The sequence below is a fragment of the Paroedura picta genome, chromosome 11, assembly GCF_049243985.1.
Source record: "Paroedura picta isolate Pp20150507F chromosome 11, Ppicta_v3.0, whole genome shotgun sequence".
Classification (NCBI taxonomy): domain Eukaryota; kingdom Metazoa; phylum Chordata; class Lepidosauria; order Squamata; family Gekkonidae; genus Paroedura; species Paroedura picta.
The window spans coordinates 24,122,782-24,147,666 of record NC_135379.1 but is presented as its reverse complement, the minus strand read 5'-3'; the positions used below and the strand labels follow the sequence as shown (position 1 = coordinate 24,147,666).

The window sequence follows — 24,885 nt, the reverse complement described above, 5'->3', positions numbered from 1 at the left end:
CTCTCAAGACTCCTGGTAGAGGGAAAGTGGCATATAAAAATCAACTCTTCTTCTTTTACATGCAAAAGATAGATCATCTGTGTAATACATTCATTAGCCCATGGTTCCTGACGAAGGCATTTTTGAAGTCTGCAATGACTATGCTAAGAAAGAAACTTAAAACAAAGCCTAGATCTGGCTCTGTGATTTTTTCATTAATATTCATTCATTCATTCATTCATTCATTCATTCATTCATTCATTCATTCATTCATTCATTCATTCATTCATTCATGGATTTGTTGTATACCGCCGCTAGCCAACAGGTCTCTTGTGAGATTGCAAGCATCTTGCTGTTTTTATTTTAAGTCTACCATTAATTATATAGCTAGCCTTAACACTTTGTAATGAACATAAATATAATTTCACTTGATTGCAATTAGTTAACGCTGTTGAAAACAATAGCTGCTGTGGACACTGATGGACCACTGTCATAATGAAAATGTTTTTGGATTCTCTTCTGAAATCATAGCATACACAGATAAAGTGTCATATGTAGATGATCTTAACACAGATTTTTTTGGGGTATTTAAACATCCAAAGAGACACTTTCAGACATCACCAGCAGATGTAAGAAACATTTGAATATCTTAATTGGAATCAATACCATTTGCTTTATAAAAGGAAATGACTTAAGAATATTAACTATCAACTAATTAAAGCACTTAATTAGAGACAGATGCTACTTAACAAATAATTGAGTGAGAGAATGTGAATAGGGAATCACTAACTCATTAAGTACAGTGGCCGAGCCGAGCCATGTAAGCTTGGCATGGCTTAACTACAAAATGTGCCATGGTTGTACCATTAGAACTCTACATATTAATTAAGAAAAACATCTGTAGGGCCACTTTATACACTTATGTAATGCATGTAATACGTTTGTGTGCTGTGGTATTTAAAATGCTGGATTAGGAAAAGGGAGAATCAAGTTCACATGTCTGCTCTGCCATGGAAGCTTGCTGGCTCAACCTGGAACTGTCACACTTTCTCAGCCTAACCCACCTAACAGAGTTGTTGTCAGAATAAAATGGAAGGAGAATGGTATAAGCCACTTTCATTCCCCACTGAAGAGAAAGGTAGGGATATAAGGCAGAGTGGAGTCTTGGTGTTACCATAGGAGGATCCCCCCGCATGCATGATTAGATCTGGCCTCTCACTCCCAGCAGGAGAGAACTTAACCTGAACAGGGCTGAAAGTGTGTGTGTGTGTGTGTGGGGGGGGAGGATTGGAAAATTAGAATTCTCTTCGCAATTGGTTGCTATTTGCTTAATTGTAAGGGGTGTTTTTAAAGAGCCTCTTGTGGCGCAGAGTGGTAAGGCAGCCGCCTGAAAGCTTTGCCCATGAGGCTGGGAGTTCAATCCCAGCAGCCGGCTCAAGGTTGACTCAGCCTTCCATCCTTCCGAGGTCGGTAAAATGAGTACCCAGCTTGCTGGGGGGTAAACGGTAATGACTGGGGAAGGCACTGGCAAACCACCCCGTATTGAGTCTGCCATGAAAACGCTAGAGGGCGTCACCCCAAGGGTCAGACATGACTCGGTGCTTGCACAGGGGATACCTTTACCTTTACCTTTAAGGGGTGTTTTATAGGCTTTTATGGTATTTTACTGTATTTTGTTGTAAACCGCTGCGAGACCTTGGGGAACGGCGATATAAAAAAAAATACATTAAATAAATTAAGTCAGTAAATAAATGACGTGCACATCTGTTTACATTTTCAGCTGCCTAAGACCTGTATGGTTGTTTCCATGATCATGTAATAAAATGTTCAGCAGCAGAATAGTAATACCATTTCAACTCCATTTCCAAATGTTTTAATATGCATATGTGTTTTAGTCTTTTGCCTGGGGTAAAATTGGAATTAAATTCTTGAAGCCATTTTTACAAGATTTCGAATGTTCTTATCCCTGCCAAAAGTCAGGATGTAGGAATGCCAGTAGGATTAAGGCTATAGCTGGTGGTTGAAGGTATACTAGACTCCTTTTATTGCCGCTATTAGGCTCTTGGCTTTCACCAGCAGTAAATTGATCCATTTTGTATTTAAAAGCAGGCTATTACTGTTACACGCAAATGAGATGCAAAATATTTCTATAATTTCATGGAAATTGGAGTAATGTTTTACATGGAGCTGCATAAACCTCGGCAGCTACAACCCTCAACTCAAGGGGCCTTCTGGGACCTTGTGTACTTAGAGTTCGTTCTACTCCATCAATCACTTACCGCTCCTTTACTAGCCCAGAAGCGTAGCTGGAAGGTATGTGTAAACTGAAGCTGCTTTGTGGTTTTCCTGGAAAACAGAGGAGGAGGAAGTTCGGCTTGTTTACTTGTCCCATCATGCACTGATGCCTAACAAAACTGACAAGCCAGTCATGCCTGGATATTTTATGTAGTCGTTCAGCATTATTTCTTCAAATATATTTAATTAAAAACAAAGGTTTTAAAATTAGCCTGTATTTAGATATAATTAATTCAAAGGCAGCTGTTAGTTTTAAAAACAGACCACATTTCCCCCCTGCCTCCTCTCTTCTCTTTGGATCTTCTTAAGTGTTATTGAATTGTATGCAAATAAATCAGTATGTTGTATCATCATAGTTATTTTAATTAGATTTAGTGTCAAAATCTACTCTTGTCCTGTACTTTACAAAAGGATATCACTGAGCTTCAGAGCCAACTTCGTGTAGTGGTTAAGAATGGCGGCATCTAATCTGGTGAGGCAGGTTTGATTCCCCGTTCCTCCACATACAGCCAGCTGGGTGACCTTGGGCTAGCCACAGCCCTGATAGAAGTGATCCACCTACCTCACAAGGTATCTGTTGTGGGGAGAGGAAGGCAAAGCTGCTTTGAGATACCTTTGGGTAGTGAAAAGTAGGGTATAGAAATCTGCTCCTGCTCCTGCTCCTCCTTCTTCTTGCTGCGTAAAATTTTAACAGAACAGCAGACTTTGGCACAGAGCCACCCACCCATCCTTTTACAGTTTGAAAAAACACTGATTATTCTTAACCTATTTCTACTGTGATTAGCCTAAGGTGTCTCTGTTTTGTTAATGTCTAACAAATTCATTACTCTATGAATGTAGATAACTTTCTCAAAAGATTCTTACCTATTCATGATTTCTCAAAATGCAAATATTGCACGTGTATTCTGTTGATTAGATTGATTTTCATTTTTTACTTTTAAAAACTATGCTGTATAGTAATTGTATTATGTAAATAGTTATTTTCTGCTGCAGACTTCAAATATAGCTGTTGATTATTAAAGATGAAGACCACACCTTGAGGCTTTGTTTCTTAGTTGGTTTATTCAGGATTTGATCCAGTGCATAGCCTTTGTCTAAATTGATTCTTACAGTATCCTTCTACTGAATTTCTCTCACTTTGTGAGAAAGTCGTTTGTTCTCAGAGGCAGCTATAGCGAAGGGGACTCACTATATCCAAAAAATACAATGGAAGTTTTGAAAATGAATACTTGATTTGTAATATTTCTCAAACACCTGTTTGCCCCTTCTGATCAAGGAGCTGATTATCTGACAGGTGTTTGCAGTTCATTAGTGCCATTTGGCACCAACAATGTAGCTATAGCAAGGAATTTAAGACTGACTCCCAGCTAGTCCCCTATTACAGAAACTTCACAAGACCCTAGATTGGCAGCAATCCAGAAGAGCTGGGAGGGTGGCGATCAGAAGTTGACTCACAGCTGATTACAAGGATCAACTGAGATTCAGGAGTCTGTTTCTGATCCTCCCCCCCTTTTTGTGTGAGGTTTGGGAAGGCCAAAATACAAAAAAGTGAGCGATCTGAAGCCTCTGCTTTCAAACATTGCTGTGTCTCAGCCTTCCCTGTGCACGGAGATTTGGGGGAGAATTAGGAACCTGTGGCAAGATGCTGCTCTGGAATGGCAAAAACATCTCAAGTTACATTATTTTGTCCTAACTGGAGACATTACTGTGGATTTACATAAGCTTTGCTCTCATCATGATGTATCAGCAGGTGCTGGGTTTTATGGCTTGTTCACAAACAAGCTCCTCCTTCCTATTATCTTAAATGCTTATTTCACATGACCCTCCCCCCAAAAAAACATTTTCGCCTTGGCTTAGGATGAGTGATGAATCCATTGTGTTGGGGGTAAACAAGTAAAGGGATTAGATTAATCATTATGGGTTGGATCCAACATTATGACATCAGAATATAGTTCCCCGGAGAAAATTTACTGGCAAGAATAGTAGGATTATATTTTTACAAGCATGCACACTACCACTGCACCTATTTTTAAGCTTGTTGTAATAAAATTAAAATATTGCAGTACAATGGCTTGTTTGTGTTGGGATTTCTGCCAAATGATGTGATATTTATATTGGAATCACTTTCATAGCACATAGTTGATTGTTCTTGGTAGCATATTACATTATGAGAGGTCAAGATGTTCATAAAATCAATAAAATATTAGAAACAGTTAAGTGAAGTAACTATTATAATGCAGTCTTGTTCCATTTGGTTGCTTCCAGTCAGATAAGACTTGCATACTGGTTATCTGGATTTTCATGCATCACTTCAATATGCAGTCTGTGACCTTATTTCATTGACTTTAGGCAATTGTGATGTTTAAGAGGCTATCTATGATTACATGTCACTGTATTTTCTATACAACAATTAAATTCCTGCCCTGTGAGAAAAGGATTGGGGCTTTTGTTAGCTTCGGCATAATTTCCACTTCTCTCTCACCTACCAGCATTCTGTTGTGTTCCAGTATGATCAAAAACCAGACTCCCCACCTCATTAATTACATATTTATTCAAAAGACACATTTTTAGAACTAAAAGTAAGGTCAGTAGAAAGTGTTCAGTAGAAAGCAAGCATGCCTAATCTGATTGTTCTGATTTTTGGAGGAACAAAACTTCATTGACTGAACAATTGACAAATAAGAAATTATTTATCAGCATTGATCCTTGTCTTGAGTGAGACAGCAGCAAAAAAATGTCCTATATTTTATTGTATTATAGGTATGCTGTATTGAACATTTTGTATAAACTTGATTTCTGTGACAGAATTATCGATCAGATAAATCCCACCATAATCCAATATGGTGAACTATCAGTTCACTTTACCTGTATTAAGGCAATATGAACTCTTCAAAGGTCTCAACGATAGGCCATACATAATGCTGTTGAGATAGAGGTTGAATGTCTTTTTCATGGCAGCTGCCTAGATATGAAGCTTGATCAAACTTTTTTTGACAGGTGTTTAAAATGCTATTTTTAAAAGTCTTCTGCTATTTCCCAAGAGATCAACTCCTAAAAAGAATACTGGGAAATATATTTTAGCAGTTATTAATATGGGGACCAATTTTTTTCTCCTAAGATGGCTCTTTTTTCTTTTAAGAGGTCTCCACTAGCATCTGTGATCAGGTTTCAGAGTGGATAATTCTTGTCTTCAATAGCAATGTGTTTGTTTCTTATATATTTATTTATTAGATTTTGGTACCACCCTCCCACATGTTTACTTGTATGAAGAATCCCTTTGAAGAAATTTAGTGCTCTTTGAAACAGTTTCGGAAACTGGTAACTAAATGGAAAGAATGTTCTGGTTAATCCCTCTCTGGAAAAAAAAAATTCTTTGTTGCCCATTCTTATAAACTTCTATTTGGAGCTAGAATTATAGCACGTTGATTTTTGAGGAATGAAAAACAGAAGTGTGTATTATGAGCCTTGGGAAAATTAATCAAAGGTATTATTAGAAACTAATCAAAGAATGGCAGGAAGTAAAGAATGGGAATAAATAGTTCTCTCAGGGGGGAAAGTAAGTAGTGGGGTTGTACAAAGCCAGTAAATATGTTATGCTCATAAATTATTTGGAACAGCCCCAATATATAATGTCGGCAGTGAAATAGTTCCCATAGAGAAAGTGTGTTCTGCGTTTTAAATAACATCTTGGAAATGCAGAATTTAGTTTCTTTTCTGCCCAGTGATTCCGTGTCATAGATTTGAACCTCACCCTCACCACTACTTCAGATCAATTTCAAGTTCACAGGAGATTTGAGTACCAGGGCATATTTTTTTAACATCAGGCTGTGGAAGACACAATGCGTTGATAACTAATCAGTTTATGTCGTTTTTCCAAAACAGCAGAATCTAATTTATTTTTGTGCCCATCTGGGCTAAGACTGCTCAATTTACGTTAAATTAACAATGATAGACTGTTACTGGCCTTTTCTTTCCCCAGGAGAAGAAGTTGATAGACAGCTGTGCCGAGATGCTATCTATCCAGTTCCCATTGTTTGTGATGTTCCATGCCCAAAGGATTGCGTACTCAGCACGTGGTCTGGATGGTCTTCCTGCTCACACACCTGCTCAGGCAAAACCACAGAAGGAAAACAGATGCGTGCCCGTTCCATCTTGGCATATGCAGGTGAAGGTAAGGTCATTTTCAGCAGGTCTGGTATATGGCGATGAATTCTTAATATCCCCTTATGACCATTAGAAGTATTAGGATGCATGATTAAAAGGAAACAATTGTTTTGACACTTGCTTTGGACATATTAATGATATTTTCAAAATATACATTCATGTTTGATGATTATATTGTACAAGATACTTCTTCAACCCTCATTTCTAGCTTCAGTTTAGCTCTTGCGTCATGTGGACCAGGTATAGTGAACATAAGAAACTGCCTCATATTTAGTCAGATGTTTCTTCTATCTGAATCAGTACTGCCAATTCGGGTTGCTTATGACTTTCTAGGGTCATAAGTGGTGATCTTTCAATGCTTAGTACCTGATCCTGTTAACTGGAGGTGTCAGAGATTGAACCTGGGATCTTCAGCATGCAAAGTAGATCCTCTTTCACTGAGCACGACCCTTTTCCATGCAAGCAGACCTTTCCATGCCAGCAACCCCATTTTCTAGATGAACATAAAAAATTTGGCCCCAAGAAAATATAAGCTAAATAAAGGAAAATTAAACCAAGAAAAGTAGGGGAGGGGACTCCCCAAAGGACTCATATTTAAAAACAGCATTAATGAGTATGGTTTGGCAGTTCTACATTCTTTTTTTGTAGCTGAATTTAATGTACCTTACCTTGTGATGATTGTTGAAAACGTATGAAATGTAGGTGTTTGTAGCATGCATGCAGGAATATACAGAATGGAATGCAAAACAGCTTCAAAATATTTGAGTGAGGAGAGGCACTTCAGTGCATGGCTGCCAAAGGAGAGTACTAATGATGTGTTTATATTTACACATGTGCTTGGGTATTGTGAACCTTCTAGGAACACTAGGGGCTGCAGTCTTAGCGTATCATGGACAGCATTGGCTGTTTGGAGGCCATTGGGAACCTCATCTAAGCACTGCACGCATGCGAGGAAAAAATTAAGTTACGAATCTGCTTAAAGACTTTTACTAAACTTGGGCCTTAGAGAGTACGTAGCATTTATGAATAAAATATAATCTTCCAGAACTTTAATACAATTTCCAGGCAGCTGACCTGTCACTTTCACTTCTCTGATTACATTCCAAGTTCAAACTGTATCAGTTTAGATTAGAACTTTTAGGCTTCACTTCAATCAAATCTGTTTGTCCTCCTTGTGCCAGCAAATCCATTATGCAATTTTGTCATGTGCCATCTGACAAATAATGGCTGTCTCTTCACCTTCAACAAATGCTTGGCAACGATTTAGGCATTCCAGTGGGATGTATTTATGTCATTCTTCCTATAGGCGGTAATCTACTGGAGGTCATTACCTGATTTTAACAGATTGTAGGTTTTTCTTGTCCATAACTTGATTAGCAAAAAAGATGGGAGTGTGACATCACCTTTTCGCCTTGATAACCTTTAATGGCGACAAACTTTTTACCGAAAGTTGAAACTGTCAAAAGAAATAGCGTTGAAAGAAACGGAAGAATAGCTGTTGGGGAACTAAATGGAGATGAAAAGCAGTTACAACAGTTAAAATTGTTTCAAGTAAATTGTATTGATTGACACAGAGTCAATGTACAGTAGTGCAATTTGTCTTCCCAGCATATGCTGATCATTAACATTTTGTAGCATTTCCTGTGTGCCTCTTTCCTACCTTATCCCTGCTGCGATACCAGCTGGGAAAGCATTCAGGATTGCCTGCATTAAAATAATAAAAACAGCAATAATAATCATTAAGTACCATGGCAAGTAAAAAAGAATGAGGCTAATTAAGAGAAGATTGCTGTACCCTATACCAGAATAAGAAGAAAGCAAAACAAAGGGTGGAAAGCGGGTTATGGATGGGAAATTTTCTACATCTGAACACCAATCCTGAGATGCTTTCCTAGGAGACAGCGGCATTGAAGAAAATAGGCCTTACTTCTGAGTGCATCTCAGATCACTAAAGATTCTTAATTGGGGAATAGTTAATGAAGAAATAGTGTTACAATGTTTTCATATAGAAAAACTTATACAAAACATACTTCCATAACATGTGAGATCTTAGACATGGTGTCTTTTTTTATATGACATTGTGTCTGGGACTCTACAGAAACTCAGGTCATGTGTTTTGCACCTGGGAAAAGGAAGGGGAGGACAGTTGTGTTTGTAGCAGAGGAGGATGCTCTTGGCAAAGGCAGTTCTGACAACCAAGACTCTTCATTCTCAATGAGTCTAGAACTAACCAGATGAACATGACTATGACAGGCCCTTTCTACAAGCTGAGGAGACCACACAGCCTCTTATGATTCTGGGGAACCGGGTTTGTTTTGAACTGTAAATCTTTCCTTCTGTTAAAGGATGTTTGTAGTGTGGTGAGTAATGGTTTTGGATTTGCTGCCTTGAGGTGAATTTTGTAGTGATCAAGAAAAACACAGAGATCACTAAGGCCAGAATTGTATGCAACAACAAATAATTTATTTACAGATTGTTTTAAAAAACAAATCAGCAACATGGGTCCCCCTGACAATCAAAGGAGAAACCTGGCTGAGGTGCATGCATTTAAACTAGTTATGGCTTCAGTATGTAGTTTGACTTCTCTAACATTTTTGCAAATACTCACTAGCCTCCAGCTCGGATACTTTCACACATATAGGATTCCACTCACACCAGCCTGCCCTTTCACAAGAGTCAGGCTAAATGTACAAGGCCTGCTCCTTACCAGAGACAGGCCTAACCAGATATTCTGTCCTCTCCCGTAGGTAGAGCTGAACCACTTTGCCACACTACCAGGCTGCTACCCTTCAAACTGTGTTTTTGCTGAAGCAGACCCAAAACTATCCCTGCACTCTGAACTGTATCAAGGCAGAACTGTTTCTGTGCTTGCCTCCAATATTCCCTCTCCCCCTCTGAAAAGTGATTGGATGCTTAAGTAGTGACTTCCCCATAGAGGTAGGACAGCCTCCTGCCTATCACAAATATAAATAACCTATAAATATATACATGAAAAATGTCCTGTCTGGTTAAGGCTTCAGAGTCATGTGTATGTTAAAAGGATTAATGCATACTTTACTCCATTCAGGTCACACTGCTCTGTAACAGAAAACCCTAAGTCAGTTCAGCATGTAGGAGACCAAAGAAGAGAGATATTCTTTGACCCCTAATTTTATTAACCCCTCATTTTAGAGTCTGATTTTACAATAAAAATGTACAAACATAAAAAGATCTTAAATGCTGAGGCCAACTGTCAGGTCTTTGAACCTAGTATTCTTATCATGACCAGCACTAGGATGGGCAGAGATCTTCCCCAGCTATGCTTTGAGATTCCTTCAAGTAGTAATGCCAAGGTTTGGGACTGAACTCAGTGCTCCTGAGTTGCAGTGTTGTACTATTTGAGCCAGGCTTATTTCACGGAGGGTGATTCTGCTCAGCATTTCAAACCAGTGGGATTAACTGTAAAGTTTCTTAATGAGATTAATCTTCTTGGAGAACAGAGGCATTTCTTTTTTCTTACTCCACTGGCAGTGGACACTCATGTAATGTTTAGAGCAGGGGTAGTCAACCTGTGGTCCTCCAGATGTTCATGAACTACAATTCCCATGAGCTCCTGCACTACAGCCATCTACTACCCCTGCTCTAGAGCACTGTGATTTATATTGCCCTAGTTAATTTCTGCTTAGAATTAACAAGTGGAGGCTTGTGAGAACTTGCAAGGGAAGGGGAATCCTATCCCATCCGTTGCCTTGTCCTTTCTTTTCCTACTTTTCTCTCTTGTCAGTACAGTCAGTTTGACTTCCCTCTTCCTCCCTCGTTCCCTCCCTTCTCTCAGGGGCAGTCTCAGTCTTCCCTACTCATCCCCTCTACTCTGTGTCTCTCTCATCCCACTGCAGCCTCCTCTTGGACTGCTGCTGCCAAAAAGCATTGGTTACATGATTTGAGTACATGATTTGAAACTTGTCTATCTCACTGACACTGCAATCACTGCCATTTGGTGCATTTGGAACAAAGACTTTTGCCAGCAGAGTTTCTCCTGCTGGTTATTTTGCCCTTGAGCCTCCGCAGCTGTCAGGGTTGCCTTCTAGCAATTGCTGCCTTTTAAAGGGCTGTGGTATTATTGGTGATTCAGTCTTGAACACGGTCTCTGACTTACAGCCCAATCACATCCCTCCCCACTGCTCTACACTTCTGGCCAGCTATTTGGCTCACATTAGAGGTGCTGGCAATGGTGGATCAACAGAGGGGAAATGTTGGGAGGGGTGTGGTTCCCACTCTTCCTTGTTCACAACCTGAGGCAGCAGTGGAAGTAGGAAGGTGACAATAGGTGAGGGGTGTGGGTAATTGGCGAAGAGGGGTCTTACCTCTCCTCCCCTGCCCTCCTACACATTGGTTCCAAAGCAGTTGTCTGCTCAAGTGCAGACAAGTACTTTTTTTTTTATGGGGTCAAAAACCCCCCATGTTATTTTTTTGAAATTTTGCTGCAAACTTGGCTCTAATCCGCAGATTTAAGTATCCACAGATGGCACTATGCTATCATATATATTGATAGGTTGCTAGACTGCAGAACCAATATGACAGATGTTCCATGCTGAGAGGGCTTACGCTTCATGTAAGATGGGCAGGATTTGGATGATAGGACAAGGTGATCATAATAGGTGAGAGGAGGGTAAGGATGGATTAAGGAAGATTCAAATAGTAGTTGGAGGAGCCTGGAAGGTGAGTCTATGGTGAGAGGCAAGAAATGGATGATTAAAAAGTGGGCTTTCAGTTGAAGTAATATGTATTGAAAAGGGAAATACTGCTGGATCAGCCAGGAAATACCCTTCCTGCTACCCTCCCCACCCATTTTCGGAAGAAATAATTGTTCTTTAGATATGTCTTTTTGCTTATTATCACCATTTACAATTCTTTTTTCCCTGTTACTCTCTTTTTATTCTTCCCATGAGTCCATTTAACTGTCCTATTGAGACATATGGATCCCTTTGTAAAATCCAAGCCTTCTGCTACACTTCTCAGTCTAAGCCCTTGGCATATGGCAGGATATAAATTTCAAAGAGCTTTTTCCGCAGAAAGGGAGAGGTTATTTCAGGCATAGGTTCTATAGCCTGGTGATTTATGAAACACAAATGTGTCTCAGAAATGTTCTGGGCTGGGTGCTGCTTAATTTTTTATGATGTCAGGGGCTTTGAGAGACATTCAAAGGTTTATAAAGAAATAAAGTTAAGCATTAAAATCCCTTCATGTTATAATTAAGAGCTGGAACACGAACTGCATGTCTTAGTCGACCCACTTTAGCATCTTTGAGGTGTCCAAAATACTGCTGAGCACCAGCAATTCTGGAGTGCTGCGATACCCTCTAAGAGACTGATGAAGCCAAATTTAAATTAGTGCAGCTATTGGATGTCAGTTTGAGAACTGGAGGAGCCCAAGGGATTTTTCGTTTCAGTCCAACTATACTACAGTGTAGAGACTGATTTGGGTAGAAGGACACATCTCTCTCATATCTATCTGAAGCTAAAAATATTTTGGATAACTAGAAGCAATTGACTTTGAGGTTGAAGTAATTGTGAAATGTGATAGTGTATAGTGTGAGTCAGGATGTGTTTAATAACCTAGAACAGGGGTAGTCAAACTGCGGCCCTCCAGATGTCCATGGACTACAATTCCCAGGAGCCCCTGCCAGCGAATGCTGGCAGGGGCTTCTGGGAATTGTAGTCCATGGACATCTGGAGGGCCGCAGTTTGACTACCCCTGACCTAGAAGATGGTCATCCTGCCTGAAGGCCAAAGCCTTACATATAGTATTGCGAAAATTCTCACGGTGGAATCATTTTCTGATACAACAGTGCTCTTGCATCTTTTTCTGGGTTCATAGAACAACTTAATTTATGAGAATGCTGTCTGTGAGCTTCTCACCAGTGTCATTGTGGATCTACTTTCTCTCAGATAACATAATAGCCAGTTTATTAAAAAAAGACAACAAACTGTGCCTTGGTGTAACTTCTGAAGTGATCAGATATGTCCAAGCCTACCTCAAAGAGGTTCAGAATCTCTACTCAAAAGCAGGTAATGACAAACCATCTCTGAACATCTCTTGCTTTGAAAATGCTATGGGATCATTGTAAATGGGCTGCAGATTGGCAGCAATTGAAGTGGTGCCGTTGGAAAGTGGTATGATATGCTTTCACATTTGGTCATCCATTAAACATAATTTAGTTTGGTTCTTCCCCTTTCCTCTGTTGTATTGTTGGCTTTATTAAATATATATATATAAGCTACCTTAATTTAAGTGCCATGGCATCTAAAAAGGACCTATTTACCAATCACCACCAGCTGCTGTTTGCCATAAGAGGAAGCATACTGTTGTTCATATAGTAATGCATTTGTCTCCTTGCAGACCATATCCAGCCTGAGTGGAGCACAAGTTCAGTGAGCATAAATTCAAGAAAGATTTTGTTTCTGGTTATAGGGCTCAGGGCTTGAATTGAGCTATTATTTTGTTGAGCTTGGACAACTGGGAGGGGAACCAGGTGACTGGCTGGAAAGGAGAGTAGGGCGGGAAGGTTGGTTATACAATGCACTACAGCCATCTACTATGCAGGTGGTTCCCAGACCAGAGCAGCAGGGATTGGTCCTGCATAGATCTGGTTGTTGGTAAGAGGATGGATCCAGCCAGGGATATGTCCATCCGCAATATTGCCAGCAACAGTTGTGTCTCGCATGCTTCCGGGGAGTGGGGTGGGAGGGTATCCTGGCGAGGTCCACTGCTAAACAAGATGTGTTGTCCCCTCCAAAAATTGGCTCCTTAACACAATCCAGTTTTTCTCATTGGTTTGCAGAGTATATATGCTACTTTCCAAGGAGAAAAAAGTAAGGTGCAGAGTGCATGCACAGCATTTGAATTAAAGCCATATTGACTCAAATCAGTGAAAATTAAAAAATTGTGTGCAGAAAAGGCCATCCTGTCCATTTTATAGCCCAGAACCCACACTTGACTACATTTTACCAGAAAGCACATTCCTGTGGATGCCTTCCTTGGTGGGCTGTAACTTGGGGCCCCCAAATCAGGGCATCCTGGAGAGATCTGTCATGAATGTGATGCCTCTAGCTTGCATGGGGCTCATTTTATACATTCCTGAAACTGTGCCTGACCTCTCCTTCAAAAACACTTTTGTGGGAGTACCTTGTTTGGATTTCCATAACTCAGACTTCCCCAACTTCAATCTTTACCAAACTTGGTGGACATATAGAGCAGTGGTCCCCAACCTTTTTCAGGCTGGGGACTGGTGGCAGCAGGGAGGGCGATTGCCCGGCCACGCATGCCACGAAAGTGCTGCACATGCGCGTTTTCGGCCGCACATGGCGCATTGCGCGTGCGCGACCCTGCTTCCCTCTCCCCCCCCCACAGTAAGAAGCTTGCCGGGCCGCAAGCTTGCGGCCTGGGAAGTTTCTTACTGCAGGGGGGGGAGAGGGAGCCGCGGCCCAGTGCCAGGGCCATGCTGGGCCACGGCCTAGTGGTTATGGACCACCGATGTAGAGGATAGTCAGCTGGAAATACCCTGTGAGTCTGAAGATTTTAGGACCCTAAGGGGCCTCCCCCCCCCTTGTCCCAAACTTGTTGAACTAGTTCAGTTCAGCAGATCAACTGCGTTCAGGTTTGGGACATGTTCTGAACCTGAACCAGTTTTTCCTGGTTTGTGACCATTCTAAATGTCTATGCATTTGCATTCAACATCCCACTTTGCTAGTTTCATCTGCATGGCTAATTCATGTTTTTTCCTGTTGTTTTGCCCTAGCCTGCTTGAATCATATACTTTCCAAAGAAAGATTTTCTGTAGCTTTATCACCAAACTAATTTTAGGCTTGAAAGCATTTAGTTGATTAACCACTCTAATTAATCAATTAGTGCTTTGATAGCAGATTAGCAACATGTTATCAATTAATATTCTGTACTGTTGTGTAGGCGTCCCCTTTCAACTGCTAATGGGTGTTAAAACTGATTAGTTTTAATTAATTGAATACCAAAGTAACAGTCTGGGACCCTTTATATATGAAAGAAAGAAAATTGTGTTATCCTCTGGGATTGCTGAGTGAAAGGAATTTATTTCTCTTGGATTGGCTCTAGAGTCTCTTTGAAACTCTTGTTATATTCCCTTCTGCTATTTTAAAAACTCTAATTTAGGAGTAAATCCTCTTAAGGTCAGCAAACTCATAGTTTGTATTTTATGAATTAGTTCAGTAAGTGCTAGATAATCTCTGCTGAGGAGCATGCTTCTTCTTTCTTCAGAACATCTATTTGTACAAGGGCTAATGGAGAACTATTGATAGAAGAAAGTGTGATCCATGGCAGAGATTAGCCAGTGCACACAGAACCTTTTTATAGGATCTAGGCCTGTTAACTTAAGCTTACAACCTAAGTTCAAGTCCACATTCACCATGAAACTTGCTGGGGTGACTCTGGGGTAGCCATTGTCTTCAGCCTAATATACCTTAGGCACAATAAAATCAGAGTCCAGTAGTACCTTTAAGAACAACAAAGATTTATTCAAAGTGTGAGCTTTCAAGTGCAAGCATTCTTCCTCAGAGGGTCATTGTAAGGATAAAAGAGAACCATATTTGACATTCTAAGCAAACCGGTAGAATAGTGGGATAGAAATGTACTGAATAAGTAAAAGAAACAGGTTGTTCTTACAACTTCAGTTTTGTGCAAAGGGGTAGCAATGACCAGCAGTAGATCCCAGTTGATATTGTTCTTGATTAAACGATCTGATTAATATCTTTCATTGTTATGGAGCATGTTGGATTTCTCAGCTGTTGTAAGGTATGAAGATGTTGCAGAAGCATTCTAATACGTATTTGCTCCCACGTGCGGTTGAACGCTTGGGTCATATCAGTAATCATATTTGTGTATGTAGCATTTAGAAATAGATGCTTGGTGTATATGGTTCTTTACCTTGTCCATTTCATCTTCAAAGCAGCTCAACTTGCTATGGATCAATGTTCCTTGTGTTAGATCTCATGGCAGTGTTTGATATAGTAGATCATGAAGTTTTGGCTTGCTGCCTTGCTGACATGGGGATTCCAGGTTCAGCCTTTCAGTAGCTGATCTCCTTTTTCCAAGGGGACCTAGGTTAATCACTGGGGACGATCATTCACGCTGCTGTCCCCTCTCATGTGGGGTGCCACAGGGGGCAATTCAACATCTACATGTGTCCTCTTGCACAGCTGGCCCAGAGTATCCATGCTATGCAGATGACACCCAGCTCTACCTTCTGATGAGTGGCTGACTAGATATATTCCCAGATTCACTGGCCAGATGCCTGGAGGTTATGGCAGGGTGGCAGAGCTGCCTGAAACAACACCTCAAAGACAGACCCTGTGGCTGAGGAAGAAGGGGCAAGGGGAGGAAGCCTTTCTCCCCTACCTAAATGGAGTGCAATTAACAACTTTGCACACCATCAGTACCTTGAGGGTGATTTTTGATGCCTCCCTTTTGATGGGAGCACAAGTCACAATTTGCCAGGTGTTTTACTATCTATGTCAGGCAAAGCAACTAGCACCTTACCTGGCCATGGGAGGTCTAACCACAGGGATCCATGCAACTGTGAGCTCTAGATTCAATTACTGTAGCTCGCTTTATGTTGAGCTACCCTTGGCTCTGACCCAGAAAGTACAACAAAATGCTGTGGGTCCTCAGGAGGACCCCACGGGGGGCTCATATTCAACCTGCCCTCCAGCAGCTGCGCTGGATGCCAATTGAGTTCTGGATCAGACTCAGGGTCTTGGTATTGGCCTTTAAAGCCCTGTGTAGTCTGGATCCTTTGTACCTGAGAGACCGTATCAATATGTTCCCTGGAGAGCATTATGCTCTTCAAATATCAACTTGTTAGTGATACCTGGCCTCAAAGATGCCAAATTGGTCCTGACCACAGCCAGAGCCTTTTCTGATCTGACTCCAACCTGGTGGAATGAGTTGCCAGTCAAAATTAGGGCCCTGGTGGAGCTAAAACAACAATTTAAAAATTTTGATTATTCAGTACAGACTCCAGTGTCAGACAGATTTTAAGACCTACAGCTATAATTTTTTTGCTATCCAATTTCCATACAAAATGTACTCATAACTATAGGCAGTATTGATTGTCCTCACATTGGTTTGACATCATGCATCATTGCTGAGCCTCAGCAAATCTAAATTTCAACCTCAGCCAGTTTCTTGTGATGTGCAGTTAAAATCAGAATGTTGTATGACATGCAGGTTTCTTTTTACATGTCTTAGTGCCAGTTTTCAGTGAGATGGTAAATCTTGTCTGGTCTATATCACACCAGGCTGCAAGTGGGAGCTCATATGATTGAATGTACCTCTAATAATCCCTGCACATAGATAATAAACATGTCCAGAAGAAGACATCTGGCTTTCTATATGGAAGAACTGTTTTGTATAGAAGAAAGTGATTCATGTGAGACAGCATTTGCAGTTTGAAGTTGTACTTAGTAAGAGCTAAGCCTTGTTGCTCTATGTATCTTAGTTTGCTAGTTATCTTGATTTAAATGACATATGTTTAGAAAAAACAAGAAATTTGATTGTTGAATTGCAATAACTATAGCTACAATATATTTTCCCCTACCGCTGCATATTTACAAAATAATTTCTTCCAGGGGGACGTCAGTGCCCAAACATCAGCATGCTGCAGGAAACACGCAACTGCAATGAACATCCTTGTACTGTGTACCACTGGCAGACAGGCCCCTGGGGCCAATGTATAGAGGATGTCTCTGTATCAGCATTGAATTCGTCTACCAGTTGGAATGGGGAAGCCACCTGTGCAGTCGGAATGCAAACAAGGAAAGTCATCTGTGTAAGGGTCAACGTGGGACAAGTAGGACCCAAAAAGTATGTATAATAGATTTTCTGGTACTCAAAATATTGTTGTCCAAAACTCTCAAATATTTGCATTTTCCCATTTGGCTTCAGGTAGCTTCCTTGGAACACAGTGTATAGAATTAAATTCACATGTATTGTTTTGCTTTTCTGAATAATGTATGTAGCTTAGAAGAATAAGGCGGTGAACAACGATTCTGATAACAAGAGAGGTAGCCCATGAAGCAAAGATGGAAATATGTTGGTTGGTCTATGAACCATCCTGTTAATGTAACTTGATCAGCTTTTAAAAAGCAGATGTACATGAAAGTCTAAATGAGAGCTATGTTTTAAACTCTCCTTAATAGAAAAGGATTACTGTGATGTAACAAAATCAATATTATTGGCCTTACTTTCAAAGTAACAGACTTCATCTTATATTACTTCAGTTTAATTTAACCTTGAATAAGGTTGCAAAGGAAAAAAATCAATAGCCTGGTGTGAAACACAGTAGCTAAGTTCAGACATACAAACAATTGGTGCAATTTGGCATGGACTGCTTAAGTCAATGAAAGATCACTAAAGTATAGATTTAAAGTTGCAATGGAGATGGCAACTGAGAGAAATCACTACCTAGTGGCAGTTTTGTGTGAATCCATGGCAAAATCGCAGTTTACCACCCCCTGGTTCAGTCCCCGGAGTTGATTGGGTATGGGTTGCACTTTCCAGTTTGTATAGCTAAAGGGTACTGCTGACTCTTCAGTTATAGTTTATAGTTTATTAATACAGTCAGCGACCAGCAAAATGTATACAATTGATCACCAAGTCAATACGCAAACATTGATGATGACATAAAATGGTATAGCAAACCAGTAAAATTAGCTAGTTTGCTTAGATAGAATTTCCCTTTTTCTGTTGACTAAAAAGCAATGTTTTTCCACATCCTTTGAGATCGTCTTAATCCGGTCACCCAGTAGAAGTTTTAAGAAATGTTCCTCTGCATATTTCAAATAACTCTCCAAGGACTTAAAGCAAGAGTGAATGGGGATTATTAGTTTGTTTCTTTTATGCTTGTATATTGTGCAATATCACAGATTATGGGCTGTTGTCTCCACAGCATTATAAGAACATAAACAGAATCGCAAGTGAAGAGGCCCCCACTCATACCACTCAAACAATACTGATGGAAGGGTTTTCATCCTTGCTTGGAAAAGGCCCATCTATTGTTGGGATGATTGACATTCCATAGATAAAAGACAATGGCAATATTTTCCATGATTTTAGCCTAGTGTAGGAAGCTGGTAGTAAGAAGTCTCCTTTAGGATCTCTGTGTCCAAAAGTCACTGGAGAATCATGCTTCTTGCTTTAACTAAACCTTCTTCTAATAACTGAACCCGATCAAACCCAATTGATTTTTAATTTGCCTGCCGCTTTATTTAACCATTGCAAATAGAGGACAGTGTGGAACATAAAAGGAATTAGGCCAGAGAGCTTTAAATGAATTCTTAACCAGAAGTAAAATACATGTTGCCAGATTTCTGTTTCTGTTGTACAAAGGCCAGTCTCCTGTCTCAGAACTTTATTTGAAGTGCACCTGGCAGTGTTAAACAATGCTCTTAAAATTTTAGATTGGATCACTTTAAAGTTCTTGTGATTATTATTATTTGGAATAAATATTGGTGAACCATACGCAAGAACTTTTGCAGAATGAAGTTTGAGTGCTGCAGAGATATATCTTGGGCCATCCTTCCTAAAGAATCTTAAAATGGCATTAGCACTTCTCTCTGCAGATAAAGCTATAGGCTGAAGATGGGCTGTAGAATGACCATTAAATGAAAAGGTCAGACCCAAATATGTAAAGTTTTTGACTTGCTCGGTGTAGTGATTGCCAAGTTCCCAGGTGCATTTTTCTATGGATGAGTCTCCCAGTGCCTGCCACACAGATGTCAAAGGCCACTTTCAAGTCCAAAAAAGTGGTGTATAATATGCCTTTGTCAATACATGTCTGCTTGTGAACTAAATGGTTTTAACAATAGTCAGCAGTCAAGTGTTGAGCAGCCTTGTGCAGATCCCAGTTCCTCTATGTCAAGGAATGTCTCCTACTCCAGCCAATTGCAAAGTTTGATGCAAAGATGTTTAGTTCATAATTTGCATATGATATACTGCTGACTCTTCTAAATGTAAAAACTCAAAAGTCCTACCTCATTGGCACAGTAAAGAATCAATTTGCTGAAATATGTGATCCTGTTTGTGACATGACACATCATATACAAAACTACATAAGAAAATAACATTCCTTGTTACATTCCTTCAAGCATTAATTTAAACTAGCCACAATAGCCAGTGCATACCATTCAGTTATGAGCCTCTTGTGGCGCAGAGTGGTAAGGCAGCCGTCTGAAAGCTTTGCCCATGAGGCTGGGAGTTCAATCCCAGCAGCCGGCTCAAGGTTGACTCAGCCTTCCATCCTTCCGAGGTCGGTAAAATGAGTACCCAGCTTGCTGCTGGGGGGTAAACGGTAATGACTGGGGAAGGCACTGGCAAACCACCCCGCATTGAGTCTGCCATGAAAACGCTAGAGGGCGTCACCCCAAGGGTCAGACATGACTCGGTGCTTGCACAGGGGATACCATTACCTTTACCTTACCATTCAGCTTTTTAACAAGCTTGAGTGGAGGAAGTCTTCCATGGGATGCAGACCACTAACTATCTGGGGGACTGCTTTTCTCCTTATGCCCCCTGCAGGGCTCTATGCTCTGTGGGTATGAATCTGCTGGTTGTCCTGGGCCCCCGGGAAGCTCGCCTGGCCTCAACCAGAGCCAGGGCCTTTTCGGTCCTGGCCCCAACCAGTTGAAATGAGCTCCTAGAAGAGCTGAGAGCCCTGATGAAGATCTCTGCAATATGGAGCTCTTCCACCAGTTGTTTGGTTGAGGCTGGGGCAGCGACCGGGATTATAAGATCTTGAGTCCCTCCCTTTTTGAAACCCCTTCCCCCAGGTTAACATCGCCTACGGTCGTTGAATGGAATAACAGTGACTGAGAGCAGCAGAGCTGGTAGTCCACAGGGTAGTTAGACTTTTGACTGTGCCGCTATCAACTGTATTTGGAAGTTTTTATATGTTTTTATATTTTATATAAACCTCCACTAGCTGGCTGGGCTGAGATGGCGGTCTATAAATCGAATGAATGAATGAATGAATGAATGAAAGTCAAAGCAGTGTGTGTTATAAATGATCACAGTAGAAATTTTCTTGTTCAAATGTTCATTATCCTGAACTTCTGGTTGTAATACTGTCACCATATGGACAATGTAGGCCTATCAATATATTTTAAATGGCTGCATTCAGCATGATCTGTCACTTAATTTGAGCTTTGTTTTGTGTTGTTGCTTGTTTTAGGTGCCCTGAAAGCCTTCGTCCTGAGACAGTTAGGCCTTGCTTGCTTCCCTGTAGAAAAGATTGCATTGTAACTCCTTATAGTGACTGGACGCCATGCCCCTTATCATGTCAAGAAGGTACTACATTGAGTGTTTATTGGTGTCAATGCCACACTGTGACTAACACTGCATGCCTTCAAGGTTTCAGCCTGGATATTTCAGTATGACTTTAGTATAATTAATAGTCTTCAGTTTGTTTCTACTGAATCAATACAGTGTTTTCTTCTTCTTCTTCTTCTATTTTCTTGGAAGGAAGGAATCAAGAGGGAATGAAATTCTGAAAACATAAACTCACATTCATGTAATATTAAGCATTTAAGCACATACTGCCAGATATTTAATGCTACTGTTTTCTGTACTAATGATACACCATATATGCTTTTTGATTTTCTTGTGTGCTGTAATTATAAGTACAGGGACAGAAATGACGGAATTAATGTTTCCTAGATATTTCTGTCTTTCTCTTTTCTTTTAATCTCAGCAGAAGGCATTCTTCTTAATATGCACCATCATCATTGCAGCCAGTAACAAAATTCCATGTCCACATGTTCTAATCTCTCTGTGGTATACAGTGATTACTCATTGCCACCTGTTGTCAAAAGGCACAGCATTGCTACACTGAACAGCTACCCTTTATAGTTCACAGCTAATACTCTGTCTTGTAAAAATGAGACACATACAAAGTCACATTTGCAGCCTTTCTGGTTAGTAATTAGAGTATACTCTAACTAATAAAGGATTAGACAGATTAAGTTTGTAACCTTTTTGAGAAACTAAAGAGCAAGTGGAGCCTGGATGTCTTGATGTGGAGCCTGGAAGGTTTAGTGTGATGGTGGGAAATAATTGGGCATACTTTTTTTAACATGGCAAATGCAACGAAATACACAATATGGTAGCATTAGAGGCATCTGTGATGGGGTCCTGCTAATCTCCATTTACAGAATAATGCCATCTCTTGAATGTTGATAGGGATGTCTTTATGCAGAAACATGTCGAAATTGTATGTACAGTCAACCGTATTAGCGTGGCTGACAGTTCTGCAGGACAAATGTAAGAATGTCTGTTAATTCATTGGCAGGAATACCCCTCAGGTGGTTTTCATTGGCATGCTTGGCAGGAATACCCCTCAGGTGGTTTTCTGGCCCAAAGGAACCACTTTTGATATGAGCTGGTTTTGCCCATGCTGTTTCTAGGTTACAAGCTTAGGGGAAGCTGTGCATCTCTGACCATTTTTAAAATATAGATTGAGTTTTTGAGCACTGAAGAAAATTCCTTGATACCTTGGTATTGCAAAATATGTGTAATACAGCCTTCATACATATATAATGCATTGCAAGGTAGTGGATTTTTCTCAATTATGGCAATAGGAATTTTAGGGTTCTTGACCACAGCCTGTGCCAGCTAAGCAAGATCTCAGATACAGCTTGGCAAAGGTGTAATTTGTGGGATTTGAATAAAATGTATGGCCAAAAATGCGGACCAAATTCTAGCGGTGTGAAGCAAAAAAGTATATGTATCCTCAGCAAGAGACTTGGTAGTTTCATTCTTCACTTTTAATAAAGGGCACATTTGGGGGTTGTGTCCATCCAAATGTGTCTAAGGTTGGTGAGAATTTCCAGTGTTTATAGCAAAATGCAAATGTATTCTAAGATCTCAGGGTATGGAGAAATTCAGAAGAAAACCACACAGAAATTTCAGACAGGGGGATTTTATTATGAATCCATAAGGACAACCAAAGTGGCTACATCATCTTTAACACTTAGCTGTATTAATATTTGAGCAGAGGCCTCCTTGGTGGAGCCAGTCCGGCCTCTTCTTCCGGTCCACAGGCCAATCAGAACACACACAGCAAAGCTTCCCCCCCCCCTTCCAAATGGCTCACAACAATTTAAAATCTCCATTTAGCTTCCTTTTGTTTCGATTGGAGGGAAGTGAAATGGAGGTTTTAAATGGCTCCAGCTGGACAAAACATTAGGAAAATGTTTGAGGGAGGTGCCGCCTCTGAATCTGGTCAGGGGTGCACCATCCAGCCAAATCTGTGACAGTTTTAAGCACATGGACTGGTTCAAGCCTATCTCTACTTTTTACCTCTGCAAAAATATTTTAATGTAAAGTCTACTGATTGTTCATTACCTGTTACATATAGGAATTTGGTACAGATAGTTTCTATAAAATGTGCGATACCAGCTTTGAAATAACCTTCCTTGTTTTGAAAGCAACACATTTAACAGCTTTACACAATTTATGTCTTTTCTACCAGGAAGGTCCAACTTCTAGTAAAACGCTGCTTTGTTTGCTCATTTGCAGGAACTCCTACAGTAACAAAACAGTCTCGGCATCGTGTCAGCTTGCAGCTCCCTGCAAATGGTGGCCGTGATTGCCCAGATACTCTGTATGAAGAAAGGGACTGTGAACCTCCCCCTGTTTGCAGTTTTTACAGGTGATGGTTAATGGACTGTAGAATTTTGAGCAAAGGTTGTCTGGCTTAATATTCACTGATGAAGGAAGGGAGAAATGTTTCCTTGTCTGGGAAGCATGGAGTAAATCAGGATGTACTCGTTTTGAAAGAAAGAGGTAAAGGCATCTGAGCCGTGACATCAGTGCCTTCTCCTCTTAATAGGATATGGCCTAAGTTTCACAGTCATCTCAGTTTAGCAATACAAAAATGGCTCGTTCAAACAGTAACACGCTATTACTACTTTTAAACACCATGATAAACTCATTGCAAGAAATTGGAGAATTGATCTCATTGTGTCCAATAACAGCATTCAGAGATCTACTGTTCACATCCTGATGGCCAAACTCCAGGAACAATGTATAGTTTGGGAGGCAAGACATAGTAAGCATTTTGGAAATACACTATATGTGTTATTTGTGGTTCCCACTGTAGTTGAAAGAAGGATAGATAGACCCAAGAGTGCTGTTATCTCGTGTGCTTGCCATAGAGAGAATAATAATGGAATAATGATGATGATGTACAACGGATGGCAGACAAGGCATCTCTACAAAGTGCATCCTTTGAGGATTGGATGTGCTTGCCTGCTGCATCCTGCATTAAGGCAGCCCACATATCTGTGGTCCATTCATATTCAGGGGGCACACAGTCTGCATGACATACAGAGAGGACAGCAAAGCCACTGCAGGCTGTACTGTCTGACCAGTTGATAGCAAGATATTGGCACATGGCATCCCAACCACATAACCAGGATTTAATGCAGGAATTCCTCAAAAGTAGAGAGTGACCCAATCAGTTGTTTGCTTTACATAAGCTTTTTTCAACCTTTTGACCATGGAGGAGCCCCTAAAATAAATTTTCAGGCTTCAAGGACCCCCGGAAATGATGTCAGCTGATCACACCTCTCTGCCACTCCCCCAGGAGTGACATAACCACCTGCATACTTCACCCTCCTTTTGCTCTCTTCCCCCACTTTACTACTGCTGTAGGCCACTCATGTAGGCCAGAAAGAAGGACAGGAGCTAAGAAGCCTGGACCCTCCCCCAAACCATGCCACAATTGCCCCCCCCTTGATTTTTACACCCATGGCCTACCCATCAAGCCCTCCAGGTGGAGGTGGCCAGTTCCCTAGTTCATGGTAAAGTCTGTTAAGGCAGGAAGGGAAAGGCTGGAGCAGTGGTCCCCAACCCCGGTCCGGGGACCAGGACCAGGCCGCGGATCAGTCGGTACCGGGCCGCGGCTCCTCCTTGTCCTCCTCCCTGTCTGCTGCCTCGGGGGCTTCCCTGCCACTCTGCCGCCGGCTCACCTTTGGTACTCTTCAGTGGCCGCCATGGCTGAGGCTTTCCTTCAGCGTGGCACTGCACAGCTGCTGCTGGGAGCGCCCCCCAGCGGGCAGCAGGAAGTCAGGGGCACCAGCAGGAAATCAAGTGGAGCAGGAGCTCAGGCGGTGGCAATGTCCCTCAGCAAAAGACTATTCCCCCCCCATTCCTGGGCCTCAGTAAAATTGTCAAGCGTTGACTAGTCCCTGGTGATAAAAAGGTTGGGGACCACTGGGTTGGAGGGTCCGCGAATCCCTGCTTTACATATATATTTGATTATTTATTCAAAATATTTCTATACAGCTTCATCTCATCTATGTACCAGAGACTCCAGACATATTACGAAATTTCAAAAATGACAATAAAACTAAAACAATATAATAAAGACTTTCTAGAAAA

At 40.9% G+C, this 24,885-nt stretch overlaps 1 protein-coding gene across 7 annotated transcripts in view; it reads left to right on the top strand.

Moving 5' to 3' along the window:
* Positions 1 to 24,885, top strand: part of THSD7A (thrombospondin type 1 domain containing 7A) — a 272,715-nt gene that overhangs the window by 182,081 nt on the left and 65,749 nt on the right. For all 7 annotated transcript variants that reach the window (XM_077302601.1, XM_077302599.1, XM_077302603.1 and 4 more), the window contains 4 exons: positions 6,254 to 6,445; positions 17,076 to 17,310; positions 20,675 to 20,790; positions 23,020 to 23,152. In XM_077302601.1, coding sequence (XP_077158716.1) covers positions 6,254 to 6,445; positions 17,076 to 17,310; positions 20,675 to 20,790; positions 23,020 to 23,152 — 676 coding nt within the window. The remainder of the gene's footprint in view (positions 1 to 6,253; positions 6,446 to 17,075; positions 17,311 to 20,674; positions 20,791 to 23,019; positions 23,153 to 24,885) is intronic.